The following is a 15,618-nucleotide window of genomic DNA, read 5'->3' on the forward strand; positions in this document are numbered from 1 at the left end:
AAGTACGCCCCTGTCTACTCTTGTTATCTAGTTGTCTTGGTTTCCCGCTCCCTTATTGATTAGTCATCAATTTTATGGCCGTAAAACTTTCTGGCAGCGGAAAAAGCGAAAATATGTCAATGCAAAAGTATGTTTAAAGTGCCAGCACGCATTGGAGACCCCCCTCTCTACACATTTTTGCCTACGCCCCTTTCTCCTCACCTGCCACAAAGTTAATCAAATGTGTGTGACTGTGCGTGTGTGTGTGTGTTGGTCTAAGTGCATGCAAATGTTGACAATTAATTTATGACGATTACTCATGGCAGCTAAACTAACTGTGACTGTTTATAGAGAGGAGTTGCTGATGGCAGGGCAGGGGGTTAAAGTTGGCCAGCAGAGGGTTAAGGGTGGTAGGATTGCGGTGGGCCAAAGGCTAAAGTGCAACAGAGGTTATCCTGCAGTTTTTTAGTTACCCTTTGCTAATTATGAGTAAATATATAGTTGGTTCTATAGAAACCCAGTTAGTAATTTGATAATACAAATATTAATTCTTTTATATTAGTGATATTAATATAATATTTCAATTATCCTGATCTTCGATCCTAATTTTTTCCAAGTGAACTCTTAACCCCCCCTAACTTGTGCGCCCCTGTCAACTCTGTTGGTTAACAATACTTTGAAGTCATTGTGGCAAAAGTTAACCCAGGATGCGCGTCAATGAATTTTGAATTGTAATTGTTTAAAGCGCGTTATGAACGAAACGGTTAAAAATGGGTGGGTAAAAAGGGGGGCTGGGATGGTGAAAAGTGAGGTTATGGTGGTGAAAAGTGAGGTTATGGTGGTAAAATGTGGGGTTAGGGGGCGTTCGACGCGACGACTGCCGTGACAATTGGTCTGTGAAAGGCTTGAAACAAAATACAACAGAAAAAAAATCATAAAAAAATAAAATACAACAAAATAAGCATACATATAGCGAACAACGTGAAGTTGAATTAAATGTAAACAACAACCAGCGATGACGACAACAGCAACAACAACCAGAGCAACAACAATAACAACAGCACCAACAAATACCAACTGCAACTGACTTCAACGAGGCATGCAAAACGCTGACGTGCCGAGCGTTTGAAGTCGTCTTTGTGGCTGGCTAAAAGGGGTGGGGGGGTTTTGGGTGGTATTTCAGGGTGGCAGTGGGTGGTTTAGGGTGGTCTAGGGTGGTTGCCTGGGGTAGGGACAGAGCACCACTAGCTTGACGCAAAAGTTTTTGCGTTTTCGGTTTGTTTTCCCTATTTCTTTGCCGGCTTCTATTTGCTTCCTACTTTTTTCTTCCTTTTTTTTTGCATTTGCAACATTTGACGACAATTGTTGCATATTAAAATGCAGGCGTAGGGTGAAAGAGTTCAAAACAGGGCAATATCGATAAACGGTTAGGGGTTTAAAATTGCCATTTACATTGGTTTTTAAGCTAGGCCTACCGAACATTAAATAGTTACGTTTGATTTGCGAGGCAATATATTAGTTCGCTATATCTTTTCTTAATAGTTTTATATTTTATGGGGTTATTCAGGAATTTTTTCTTTTTTTTTTTACTAAACCCCCTTAGTAAACTTTGCTCAAACCACAAACGCACAAAAAACTGTTGACAGGACTTTTGCAGAATGTTAAACAGAGAGAAAAAAACCTAGGAAAATAGGAAAGACCAGGGGCGAGTTAAGTGCTCAATTGAAACTCGTTTAGCAGGGCGCTCAAAGCCAAGGCAAATAAAGCGAAAAAAAAGAAGAAATTACGCGGCGTATACGTAATGACAAAAGCGCCGAATGGAGATGGGAGTTTTTTTTTGTGTTTTAGAGGGAAAGTCAGGGGAGTCGCAGGCCGGAAAAGTGGGAGGCTAACGGAGCCATTATAGCAGCTAATAATACTAGCATATTAACACATAATTTTCAGCAGACACCGCCGTTGTCGTTTATTTGCTTTTAGCCAGGCCAACTCGGGCCAGGCCAAAAAAATAAAATAATGTAGAAGAGAAAAAAAAAGAGTGCGAGTGCCTAAGAATAGAACACACAAAAACACACGGGATTCGACAAAACAAAAGCATTCCAAACGCCAGAAGATGCGGCTGAATAAAAACAAAAAGCCAAAGAAGCAAGGCAGACTGCCACACATTTATTTGCGGCCGCTTCACAAATTATTTGTCACAAGCCATAAAGCGGGCTAAAAGTGTGTGTATGGGTGTTGATGCCACACGAGGAAAATAAAAGAAATACTGGGAGATATTGCTCTGACTAAGTGACCAACGGGGCGTATCAATTCCTTCGCCTTTGCGCGATTCTTGGCCCCCTCTCGATTGTATTCCATTTTATTTGATTTTATTTATACACATTAAGCACATACCTGTGCTGTGGATGTGCCTGTATCGATAGTTGGGCTGAAAAACCTATCGAAAAAAAATATAATGTCGATAATAAAACGATAACATGGATAAAATATCGGAGATCGTATATATTTCTTATAATTTGTATAGGAAATAAGAGGGATAAAGATCTAACACTTGTACAAATTTAAACATATGCATTAAGGGCTATATAAATATAAAATAATATTTATCGATACTTTATAAATCGATATTTTTGGTGACATCCCTGAAATACCAGCACTGGGCCATTAAAATTTTGTGGCATCGCTTAAGTGTGGCGACTCATTGCGGTAACAAAAACAGACAGATGAGGTGGTTTTCTTTCTTCCTTTTTTTTTTGGGTTGGTAGGGGGAGGTTTGACTGCGTGGGCCGGTCAAACAATACGCATAAATTAGCATAAAGCTCGCTCAACAATTTTCATAAATCTGACGATCGCCAGCAACAACAACAACAACCACAACGGACGTAGCTAAAATTTATTTTATTTTGAATTTCTTTGATATCTTTTGTGATGAACGAAATGAGGCAATCAGGAATGAAAGAGCCCCGGCCGAAGAGTAATGGCCTCCGATCAGGGAGTGCTAATAATTTGATGAGGACTAACCGAAAAATACTGTAATAAAAAATAAATAAAATAAAAAATATAAGCAGACTAAATGGGAAAGTTTTTCCGAACCAGACACACACTCACACACACAGCAAATTAATGTTGCACATGTCGTGTTCGTGCTTGATTTTTGTGATTTTTGTGCTTTTTATTTTGCATATAAGGCAGCTAATTACTTTGTAATGAACTTTGACAACAGCGGCAAAAGGAAGGAGTAAAGAAGTGGTTGCCTGAAAGGTGGAACAGAGCGGGAACAAAGCGAAATCATGACGAAAACAAATTAAAATGCAAGACAAAGTTGTTGCACGTTACCCATTTCCCATTCCCATTTTCCTTGGGCCCCCCCCCCCTTAAATGAAAATTCCTGGCTGCTGTCTCTGTCTCTTTCCCTCAACCCCCTAGGCCGTCTCTTTCTCTCATATTTTCTGCTTAATTGCAAGACAAACAATGAGTGCGAAGGTGCAATTGGAATGGGTTAAATGGCAGTGAAACGCTTTATTTTTTTTTTTTTGATAACAGGTGACGACTCTCTGCAGTGCAGAAGGAACCCACATTCGTTTCTATAGGGAAAAAACCCCTTTCGTCCTGTCGAAACTCTTCAATTCTACATGCTACGTTTGCTTTCTGCTCAGCTAGAAGAAGAAGCCTCCAATTTCGTTTCCAGTTCCATTTGAAGGCACTTCTTCAGCCTTGTCTTCCCCTTTTTTTTTTTATTTTTAATTGACACTTTTGCTAATACACAGAAACACAGAACACATGGAAATGGGGGCCCAAAGGAGTCACTGGTTCTGGGGGGGGGGGAGAAAAAGGAAAAACAAATGACTGGCATTTTAATTAGAAAATTTTTCTTGCAATTAATGCAAATTGCGTGCGTGTGCCAATTTCAATGTGCCGTTCAATTCCTACCTCCTATATGTTTTGTTTTTTATTTTTACACCATCCCCTTTACATATTTATATAGAAATATATAACCCTTTCGGATCGACGCGACATGCTGAAGTATGATTACATATTTGTGTGCTGGCAAATATTTATTGTATTAGAATAAAAAACAAACGAATCAACCCCAAGGCCCCAAGACCTTCTGGAGCTGAAAGCAGCCACTTCACTCCACTGTCTGGGTGAATCTCGTGGCCCCGCTCCTGGGTTCTTGGGTCCTCTGATTTGTTATAATAGGCAAATATTCATCAAGCAAATTGCCAGGGGTACGAGATGGGATAGATTGTCATATAAAAATTGTACAATATAGATATTCCCATACATATATATATACATATAAATGTATGTGCTAGACAAATATGATAGCTCATATCTGGTGCGCATATTTCTTCCCTCCGTTTGCCGGTCCGAAATCCCTTTGAATGACAATTTGGTCAACATGTTCCTCTCTAATAAATTACAAAACAAAAAATTCAAATTCAGCATCTGTTGGTTGGGGAACACACAACGGAAAAAATAATGTAAATCGCAGACAAAAAAGTGGCCAACGGTAACGACAAATATATATCCATATCTGCTGCCCCAACTACCGAACCACGTCGCTATCTATATTTCTATATATATATATATATAGTAAAAAGTTGAATGATGGCCATAAAGGATGGCAGCGAAAGTTGGTCCAAAAAACTGCGGGCAACTTCGGGGGAAATGGGGTAAAATCCTTTGGAATATATAGAATTTGTGGAGGGGCGTTAGCTTTGTCTGCTCAGCAAATAAAATGCGCCACGTGAGACTCTTAAATTTGTGGCCAAATATTAAAATGATGTACCATTACAAATAAATATGGAAATTGGTTAAAGAAAAGTTTCAACTTTACTAATTGGAATTTCAGTTTTTTGCTCAAATGAACTCTTAAATAGAGATTTATAGAGCAAGTCCCTTAAAGCGACCTATCCCCAGCTATGCCATAACTCAACCCAATCCCAGCCAGCTGGCCACAATCATCCGTTAAGACCGCTTAAGCTGTCTGTGTCTGACCAACGCCATACCATCTCTGGTCTGGGTCATTCCAGGTGTCATCAATGTCATCTTCGACTTTATAACACAAAAACACTTTGTAATCCCCAAATGAAGCGACGACAAGGAGCAGTCCACACATAAGATGAAAAAAAAAGAATACTCCCCACAATATCATTTTTCCAATTTTTATGCCATGGCAACGAAATGGCAGGCAAAAATCCAAATGGGAGTGAAGGATCTATTGTAGTTGGCCATTTTATCGCCTTTATCCATCTACTCGTCGGCTGTGGGGTGTGGGTAGTCGCCTCATACTAACCACCTATTTTTCAAATCTCTCGCTTCAATGGCTGTCGGCCAGGATGTTGAATGGAGGAAAGAGGAAACGTTAGCCGGTGCCTGGACATTTGTCATTCATGTGTTGATTTCCGTTTCCGCTGGCGTCCAATTCTTGCAGTTTTATTTGCGGCCAAGTGTTTGCTCCTTTGGGCATCGATTATGCTTGGCAATTGTAAAGCGATTTTCAGTTATTTCATTTCGCTGGCCAACCATTCCAGTTGATTTCTACTTATACCATACCATTCCATAGCACATTGCGTTCCATTCCGCTGAACGTGTGCGGCTGATTGATGTTTTTGCTGTGGCAGCCACAAAAACATGCCGCAGGACATCACACAGGAAATTCAATGGTCCCTGTTTGGGCGCCATGTCGCATTGGTATGGGCTGGTCCCTGTTTGGGCGCCAGTTGAAAGTGTACGAGTGTATGAGTGTGTGGGTGGCTCGAACCACTTGTGTGATTATTTTGCAATTTACCACTCGATTCTCTGTCACGAGAAGCAAAAAGCCAAAAAGCAAAACGCTTCTCCATTTCGTTTTCAATTGAATTTCAGCAAAACAATTTTCAGTTTTACAATTTTTTTTCGCCTGCCCTTTATCGTTGCGATTTTTTGTTTGTTTTTTTATTTTTCATTTGCATTTCCTCCGACCGCCCTCTCAATTGCAATTGAATTCATTCATTTATTCATTTCGTTTCGTTTCGTTTATTCAACTCCTGGACGCTCGCTTCGATGAGCATTTTTCCCAGGGTTTGGGGCTTGGCGCGTGCCAAATTAGCGCAACGCTTTTGCATCGAACAACTATTTGAGGTCCGAAAAACTCGTGGCAAGGGAGTTACAACCCAAAAAAAAAAATGGAAGGGAATTTACACAAATATTTTTTATACACCCATTCATGTCCAGCGTTTGTGTCCGGCTGGTTATAATTGAGCAGCCCCTGCCCCCACCATTCGAAATTTTCTGTCAGTGCATTGGATGGAGGCGGTTAGGGAAGAGGCGTGGCTTTTTGGTGGACACTTGGCGGGGACCCTTTTGAACTGCAGCGCCGCTTTATGGCCGCAAATTCGCTTTGGCTTTTTGAACGCTTTATGGCTTAATTGGTTTCGGTCTGGTTTGAGTTCCAAATACCAGAAACCATCATGTGCTGCCAATCGAGCGAGCATCCCCTCATATAAATGAGCCCCGGCTTGGCATAAATTTTTACAGCATTTAATGGGCTTTACGATCATCTCGGCCTATCTCCTCCTACAAATACTAATCTGCAATATCATCATCTTGCGTTTTTCTTGCAGATTCTGGCCTGCCGCAGTATGCGGGTCGTGGTGCCGGCGGCGCTGGCGGCGATGATTCCATGTCCGAGGATCGGATTGCCCACATCCTCAGCGAGGCCTCGTCGCTGATGAAGCAGGGCGGTGTGGTGCCGCATCGGGAGCAGGAGCGTCGTAGTCACGGCGGTGAGGATTCGCACAGCAATGAGGACAGCAAATCGCCGCCACAGAGCTGCACATCGCCGTTCTTCAAGGTGGAACAGCAGCTGAAGCAGCACCAGCATCTGAATCCCGACCAGGCCGCTGCCGCCCAGCAGCGGGAAAGGGAGCGGGAGCAGAGGGAACGGGAGCAGCAGCAGCGATTGCGGCACGAGGATTTGGCACAGGACAAGATGGCTCGTCTCTACCAGGAGCTGATTGCCCGCACTCCCAGGGAGACGGCTTTTCCAAGGTGGGTATACAAGAGGCTTTGGTATAAATGTAAGAATGCAAGAAGAAAAGTTCTTGAAATCAAGACGAAGGTGCTCTTGAATTTGTTCTTGGAAGTGAAACGGAGATTATAAATCGTCTTACTTGCTTGAGAAGAAACATTCTTAAAATCAAGAAGAAAGGACCCATGAGCTTGATTTTCGAGATTTTAAAATTGAGAGGAAAGCAGTCTTGATTTATTTTTTTTATATGTTCTTAGGTTAAGCCCGAAATGTTCTTAAACTGACACCATTCGTTCGTAACCCGACCCTAAAGTTTCGGTCACATTTTACGAACGACCGTTCATGAACTGTCAACAAACGGGCTCACGCACTTTTTGACAACGTTTGGTCTTGATTTTTGAACGTTTCGAACGGATTTTTTTCTGGGTGAATGACTACTTTTTGAGATCGAGAGAGTGTGAACCTTTTGTCAAAGCATTACTAAATTGGCTACTTTGTTCTTTCGCCCACAGCTTCCTCTTCTCACCCTCGCTCTTTGGAGGAGCAGCTGGCATGCCTGGAGCCGCTGGCAACGCCTTCCCCGCCATGGCCGATGAGAATATGCGTCACGTGTTCGAGCGCGAGATTGCCAAGCTGCAGCAGCACCAGCAGCAGCAACAGGCTGCCCAGGCGCAGGCTCAGTTCCCCAACTTCTCGAGCCTTATGGCCCTGCAACAGCAGGTTCTCAACGGCGCCCAGGATCTCTCGCTGGCCGCCGCCGCCGCCAAGGACATCAAGCTGAATGGCCAGCGATCCTCGCTGGAACACAGTGCCGGCAGCAGCAGTTGCTCCAAGGATGGCGAACGGGATGATGCGTATCCGAGTTCGCTGCATGGTCGCAAATCGGAGGGTGGTGGCACCCCGGCCCCACCAGTTCCACCATCAGCCGGCGCCGGAGCACCACCCACAGCGGCACCACCAACTGGAGGAGCCAGCAGCAATTCCGCGGCACCCAGTCCGCTGAGCAATTCAATTCTGCCGCCAGCTCTGAGCAGCCAGGGTGAGGAGTTCGCCGCGACAGCAAGTCCGCTGCAGCGCATGGCCTCCATTACCAACTCGCTGATCACCCAGCCGCCGGTGACGCCGCACCACAGTACACCACAGCGACCCACCAAGGCAGTGCTGCCGCCAATCACCCAGCAACAATTCGATATGTTCAACAATCTGAACACCGAGGATATTGTACGCAGGGTGAAGGAGGCCCTCTCACAGTACTCCATCTCGCAGCGATTGTTTGGCGAATCCGTGTTGGGCTTGTCGCAGGGTTCCGTCTCCGATCTGCTGGCCAGACCCAAGCCCTGGCACATGCTCACCCAGAAGGGTCGCGAACCCTTCATCCGCATGAAGATGTTCCTGGAGGACGAGAATGCGGTGCACAAGCTGGTGGCCAGCCAGTACAAGATTGCGCCCGAGAAGCTGATGCGAACGGGCAGCTACAGTGGCAGTCCGCAGATGCCACAGGGATTAGCCAGCAAAATGCAGGCTGCCTCACTGCCCATGCAGAAAATGATGAGCGAACTGAAGCTGCAGGAGCCGGCACAGGCGCAGCATCTGATGCAGCAAATGCAGGCGGCGGCCATGTCGGCGGCAATGCAGCAGCAGCAACAGGTGGCCCAGGCGCAGCAGCAGGCCCAGCAGGCGCAGCAGGCCCAGCAGCACTTGCAACAGCAGGCGCAACAGCATCTGCAGCAGCAGCAGCAACATCTCGCCCAGCAGCAACATCCCCATCAGCAGCACCATCAGGCGGCCGCCGCAGCAGCCGCGCTGCACCACCAAAGTATGCTCTTGACATCGCCCGGACTGCCGCCGCAGCATGCCATCAGCCTGCCCCCTTCGGCGGGTGGCCCCCAGCCAGGTGGTCCCGGCAGCCAGGGCAACGCCAATGCCTCCAACAGCGAAAAGAAGCCCATGCTGATGCCCGTTCATGGCACCAATGCCATGCGCAGCCTACACCAGCACATGTCACCCACCGTCTACGAAATGGCCGCCCTCACCCAGGATCTGGACACCCACGACATCACCACCAAGATCAAGGAGGCACTGCTGGCCAACAACATTGGCCAGAAGATATTCGGCGAGGCCGTCTTGGGATTGTCGCAGGGATCCGTCTCTGAGTTGCTGAGCAAACCCAAGCCCTGGCACATGCTCTCCATCAAGGGGCGGGAACCCTTCATCCGGATGCAGTTGTGGCTCAGCGATGCCAACAATGTGGAGCGCCTGCAGTTGCTGAAGAACGAGCGACGTGAGGCCAGCAAACGGAGGAGGAGCACGGGTCCCAATCAGCAGGATAATAGCAGTGATACCTCCAGCAATGATACCAATGACTTCTATACCAGCAGTCCGGGTCCCGGATCCGTGGGCTCGGGCGTCGGTGGAGCACCGCCGAGCAAAAAGCAACGTGTCCTCTTCTCCGAAGAGCAAAAGGAGGCACTGCGTCTGGCCTTCGCCTTGGATCCATACCCAAATGTGGGCACCATTGAGTTTCTGGCCAATGAATTGGGCTTGGCAACGCGAACGATCACCAATTGGTTCCACAATCATCGCATGCGATTGAAGCAACAGGTGCCACATGGCCCGGCCGGTCAGGATAATCCAATACCGAGTCGCGAGAGCACCAGTACCACGCCCTTCGATCCCGTCCAGTTTCGCATCCTGCTGCAGCAGCGTCTGCTGGAGCTGCACAAGGAGCGAATGGGCATGAGCGGTGCCCCCATTCCCTATCCGCCGTACTTTGCTGCCGCCGCCATTTTGGGACGCAGTCTGGCGGGGATTCCCGGTGCGGCAGCGGCAGCCGGAGCAGCTGCAGCGGCCGCCGCTGTGGGAGCCTCGAGCGGTGATGAGCTGCAGGCCCTGAATCAGGCCTTCAAGGAGCAGATGAGCGGCCTGGACCTGTCGATGCCCACACTGAAGCGTGAGCGCAGCGATGACTATCAGGATGATCTGGAACTGGAGGGCGGTGGCCACAATCTCAGTGACAATGAGTCGCTGGAGGGCCAGGAGGCGGAGGACAAGACCACCGATTATGAGAAGGTATTGCACAAATCCGCCTTGGCTGCCGCCGCCGCCTACATGTCCAATGCGGTGCGAAGTTCGCGACGCAAGCCAGCTGCCCCACAATGGGTCAATCCCGCTGGGGCAGTGACCAATCCAAGTGCTGTGGTTGCAGCCGTTGCAGCGGCAGCAGCAGCGGCGGCGGACAACGAGCGCATCATCAACGGGGTGTGCGTGATGCAGGCCTCGGAGTATGGACGCGATGATGGCGATGGCAACAAGCCAACGGATGGCGGCAACGACTCGGACCATGAGCATGCCCAGCTGGAGATTGATCAGCGCTTCATGGAGCCGGAGGTGCACATCAAGCAGGAGGAGGATGACGATGAGGAGCAATCGGTCTCGGGATTGGGTCATCTGGACAACGAGGACAGTGCCGTCGATCAGAAACTGAAGGTGGTCAACGAGGAGAAGCTGCGAATGGTGCGAGTTCGGCGACTGAGCAGCACCGGTGGTGGCTCCTCCGAGGAGATGCCTGCCCCACTGGCGCCACCGCCACCGCCACCACCACCATCATCAACATCATCATCTGCCTCTGCCTCTGCCAGCGGGGAGAGCTCCACCGGCAGCAGTAGCAGCACCACCAGCGGCACCACACCGGCAGTAACCACAGCTGCTGCGACCACGGCAGCCGGTTGGAATTACTAGATAAACTAAATATGAATTCAGTGCAATGTAGTGAGGAGCGGAGATGGAAACGCGTTTACTTGTGATTAAGTTTGAATGTTTAAACGATGTGAGGACCCCGGAGACATGCATACATACATTATATATAAATATATATATATATATATATAGTAAATAGCACTTAGGCTCTAGAAAACTCTATTTTTTTTGTTTTTTTTTTTATTAAACATTAACTACTAAATATAGGCGTTAGTTGTAGCCAATAAGATAGCCTTAGGTTGAGGAGTTGTAATAGTTGTAGCTAAAAGTTTAGAGACGCTATGCGATGATTATGTTGGTGAAGTTGATGATAATGATGATGTGAGAGAGAGAGAGCAGCGCAAAAGTATTAATGAAGGAAAACCCCATTTAAGAGACCCCCGACTTGCCGAAGAACTTTAACCAAAACGTCGAGATCCAATTGATAGTGAAAGATTTGATCTTGCAAAGATTTTCGATTTCGATTTTTCGATTTGTTTCTACTTGAAGACTGTAAGCAAAGGCGGTAGGATTGATAACTACACACGTAATTCTATTCTATATCTTTTTTTTTTGAGAAACTATTATATGATTATTAGCAGTTTAGCTGGTTAAGTGTAAATACATAAATAAATGACGATGATGTTCGATGGTGTACATAGATTTCTCGCGAGGCACATGATCTTGCTGTCGTTCTTCCTAAAGAAAATCCTACCTTCTACCACCCTCAGCAACCGACTTGTTTAACTATCTTTTGATCTCAAGCAAAAAAACAAAACAAAAACGTAACGAAACAAAAAACAAACCGATATTGAAAGGGAATCGTGTAGGAAGGAGTGGAGTGAAAATCCAAAGTAAAAGATAGTTAAAGGCAAGGCAGAAATGCATCTTGCAGAACATTTCCCCCTTTTTTTGTTGCCCAAAATCATAAAATATGACGATGAGAAAGGGAAAGGCAAATCGAGAAAAATATATAACAATAAACTTTGTAAATTCTGAATTTACATAAAAATCACACACACACCCATACACAAACCACACTTACACAACAACAAAAAACACACACACACACAAATTGAGTAATTCATAATTATAGCAAAAATAAACATGCAAAATGCACTAAATTATTTATAATCTAATTATTCTATACATAATTATATATAATTATACATATGCATATAAAGCGAAAAGCGGAAAATTTATCAACTTAGCCTAACGGTAATTTAAATTTGCATTAAACCCTAGCATAAATAACTACAATTTTTTTCTGTGAATCTAAAATATTTAAAGATGAAAATAAAAAACCACAACCCGCATATCGTACTAAAGAAATTACATAAAAGAAAAAAGTAAAAAAAAACAACACAAAAACCCTAATCTAAGACAGCCAATTTTTTTTTGCCTAGATCTTAAGTTTACAACGTAATCGTAAAATTAAATAAATTACAAAATAAACAAGCAAAAAAATTAAACAAAAAAATGAATCTGTTTTCCTATACGAACAAGAGACAACAACACAGAAAACCAAGAAGAGCAAAAAACAAATTTTAAGAAATATTTAAACCTTTTTTTTCCTAGGCTAAATGTTTAAGCTAAACAAAAAACAGATTTCTCAAAACCAAAAAAAAAAGCTAAATAAATTAAAACTACACGAAAACCATTTTTGCATAGGCCCAAAATTTGCCGCGTTATTATTATTATTATTACATACATATATATGAGATGAAGAAATAAAGAGAAAAAAATTACCAACATATACCAAACACATTTCAAAAACCTAATAAAAATACAATTTGCGTCTTCAAGCGAAATTTATACAAGAAACAAAACTCAAAACAAACAAAAAAAAAGCAACTAAGAATATTTTTAAAAAATATGCAAACAACTTTTGCCCGCTGACAGCGAAATTTGTTACGATCTTCTTTAAATTATAATTTCTCTCCTTTCCTCCTGTTTGCGTTTAAGTTATCGAGTTAAATACTTTGCATTTTCATACGCTTTAGCTAAAGAATAAATTACATCTATATGAATATGAGATAAACAAGTAATAAATAAATATATATAAAATATATACAAAATATGGATAAAGAAAGTTGAGCTGAGACAAAACCGACACGACACGTTGAAATGGTTCGCAACTTTTAGTTTTAATTATTTCTTAAATACAATTTTTTTGTCTTCGTATTTTTATTATTATTATTGTAATTATAATATAAATATTATATATATATATATATTATTAAAAGAAGGAAAGAAAGCGAAAACACAAGCGACAACATACCAATAATACATGAACATGAACGAAACTTTATCAAATAAAAATGTTTTCTTAAACGAAAAAAAAACCCATCGATATCCTTTTTTATTTTCCTACAACAAAAAAACCACCAAAAATCGCAGAAAATGCCGCTGAGGAACGAAAGTACTCGCAATCTCTTGTAATCCAATTCCCGAAACCCCAAAACCTTAAAACCCACCCTCACCAGAAAAAAAAACCAAAAGCAGATAAGAAACACTCTGAAATTGTATAGCATACTTTTGGGAGTCCCAAGAAGGCGGAATCCCCTCACCCAGCCGATATAAGCCTATATAGACCTAGTTATATATATGCATGATCAGCATTTTTATACATACCATAAATAGTTATATTTACTAACAATATGCGGTGCTAGCCAAGTAAAGTAAAACGTACAGATATTAAAGAAGGAATGTCGCTGACCCACATTATATATATATATAAATATATATATACAAAATATGGTAGAAACTTAGGCAGTGGAAATTTTTTGCATAGATCCGTACTGCTCGAAAAAAACACATACGTAATTAATTTTAAACAAAGCAATTTAAACGGAAACGGTTATTAATTCAAATCAAAAGAGTTGAGCTGTAAATACGATATATATGAAATTATCCTTCCAATTCAGAACACACACAAAAACAAAACACGCGCCACTTTTTTATACCAAGTGAGAAATAATTGATTCTTTTTTTTTTAGAACTTATAGACACAGATATCGATATGAATATGAATGAATTTAAGCCCATGGTGATATGCGCACACACTCCACACACTCTCTCCAGTTTTGAGACTTTGCCAATTGTCCTACCTTCCCCTCTTTTTCACCCACTAAATACTAGATGTACATAAGGAAAAGAAAGAAAACCCAAGAATTAAAACGAAGAGTTCAGATCAGAAAGTAATAACAAGAGAAAACAAAAACCAGACCATATCAATATTATGTTTAAAGCATAAGGAATAGCGAGTCGAGAGGATACACAAGCAAGTTATTTTAGCAGATCGAAAACCAGAATATAGAAACCGACTTGAAATAACCACATAGTGTTAACCAGCAGATATATATACAAATCTCTATATAACATAATAACGTTTATAAAAAAAATACATGCATTCAGATCTGTTGAATGGCCATGGAGAACAAGAACAAGAACCGTAGTTAACACACAAAACCAATCGATCTATCGATCGATTAATCGATCTATTGAACCGATACCAAGCCGAATCCCTAAGTTTTCAACCGACAAAGATCTTGATGAGAAGAGCCAGCTCCGTTTTTCAGTTTGAAATCCGCCCAAAAAAATGCAATGAACAAAAACCAGAACAAAATAAAACGAAGCGAGGGGAGTGACAAAAGTTAAGAAGATTCTTAAGCAAATTAGCAAAATGTGCCCAAAAAACAATTGAAAAAACAAAAAAGCAGCAAAAATATCAAAAATATACATATAAACAAAAGTAAATAGAAAACCAAAAACCATATATAGTTATATATATATATTATACATAGATACTAAACTTAAGCACATACACTTTTTGGCAACCTCGAAATCATTTTCTAAGACCTAAGCAAAGCAAAACATGAAAATTAATCGAAATAAACTTAAAAGACAAACCAAAAAAACAAAAGCAAACATTTTTTTGTAGCATTTCTTGTATAAATGCACACGAGCATAAAATTAACAACAAACCCAAATAAATTAATGGTAATGAGTATTTTTTTTAATTAAGCTAAACTGTAATTGTGTTTTTGATTTAACACTTATTGAACGTATTTCCAGCAAACGATTTGCAAAGAAACAACCAAAGCGAATTAAAATAAATCAAACGAAAACGAAAACGAAGACAGAAACGGAAACGGAAACAGCCACGAAAACAATTATCAAAATAAACGAGGGACATGAGAAAAGACGCGAGACATTTGAGATGTCGCCGAAATGAGAAACACGAAATAATGCGAATATAAATAATAATAATATGAATAATAAACTAGTTTATATAGCATGTAAAACTGAACAGAAAAATCAAATTCAATAAAGACGAATCTACTGTATTCCAATATGAAGGTTATATTTTATTTTGGAAGGAGTTGTGGGTGGGGTAATCATTTTTAAATGGATTTTAAATTAATTACTTGATGAATTGGCAAAATTACTTACTATCAACGATAACCGTTTTTTTTTTTAAATTCAAACGAAGCTCATTGATACAAAACTATTTGAGGACGTATAAACGGATATTTTGAAGTGTCTTCTTACGACGCTAGATGTCGCTTTTCAGCTAAATGTAAAATTATGCGTAACATGTATTTTACATTTGTAAGGGCTAGAAATTTTCTGAAAACTTAGGAACCCTCTTTAAAGCCTAGAAAAAGGTTTGGAAGTTTGGAGTTTAAAACCTACCTTTAGTTTACCATTAGGACTAGGAAAAGGTCCTCAGAAAAGCTTTTTTAAGTGAAAGCTTTACCAGGGAACGTTTTGAGCTCCATTCCTATAAGCACCATTCATAGGACACAAATACTTAATCAATAAAAAATTCAAAAATAATCAAATGTCGTCTCATTTTGCTCGATATCAGCAGATGGGTGGAGAGTAAT

General features: G+C 42.1%; 1 protein-coding gene across 3 annotated transcripts in view; it reads left to right on the forward strand.

Moving 5' to 3' along the window:
* The window catches only part of ct (homeobox protein, cut), an 80,018-nt gene extending 64,937 nt beyond the window's left edge, over window positions 1-15,081 (forward strand). For all 3 annotated transcript variants that reach the window (XM_017067727.4, XM_017067728.4, XM_065868245.2), the window contains 2 exons: window positions 6,585-7,011; window positions 7,504-15,081. In XM_017067727.4, coding sequence (XP_016923216.3) covers window positions 6,585-7,011; window positions 7,504-10,729 — 3,653 coding nt within the window. In that variant the 3' untranslated portion in view covers window positions 10,730-15,081. The remainder of the gene's footprint in view (window positions 1-6,584; window positions 7,012-7,503) is intronic.
* The last annotated feature ends 537 nt before the right edge of the window (window positions 15,082-15,618 follow it).

The sequence above is a fragment of the Drosophila suzukii genome, chromosome X, assembly GCF_043229965.1.
Source record: "Drosophila suzukii chromosome X, CBGP_Dsuzu_IsoJpt1.0, whole genome shotgun sequence".
In the NCBI taxonomy this organism is placed as follows: Eukaryota; Metazoa; Arthropoda; class Insecta; order Diptera; family Drosophilidae; genus Drosophila; species Drosophila suzukii.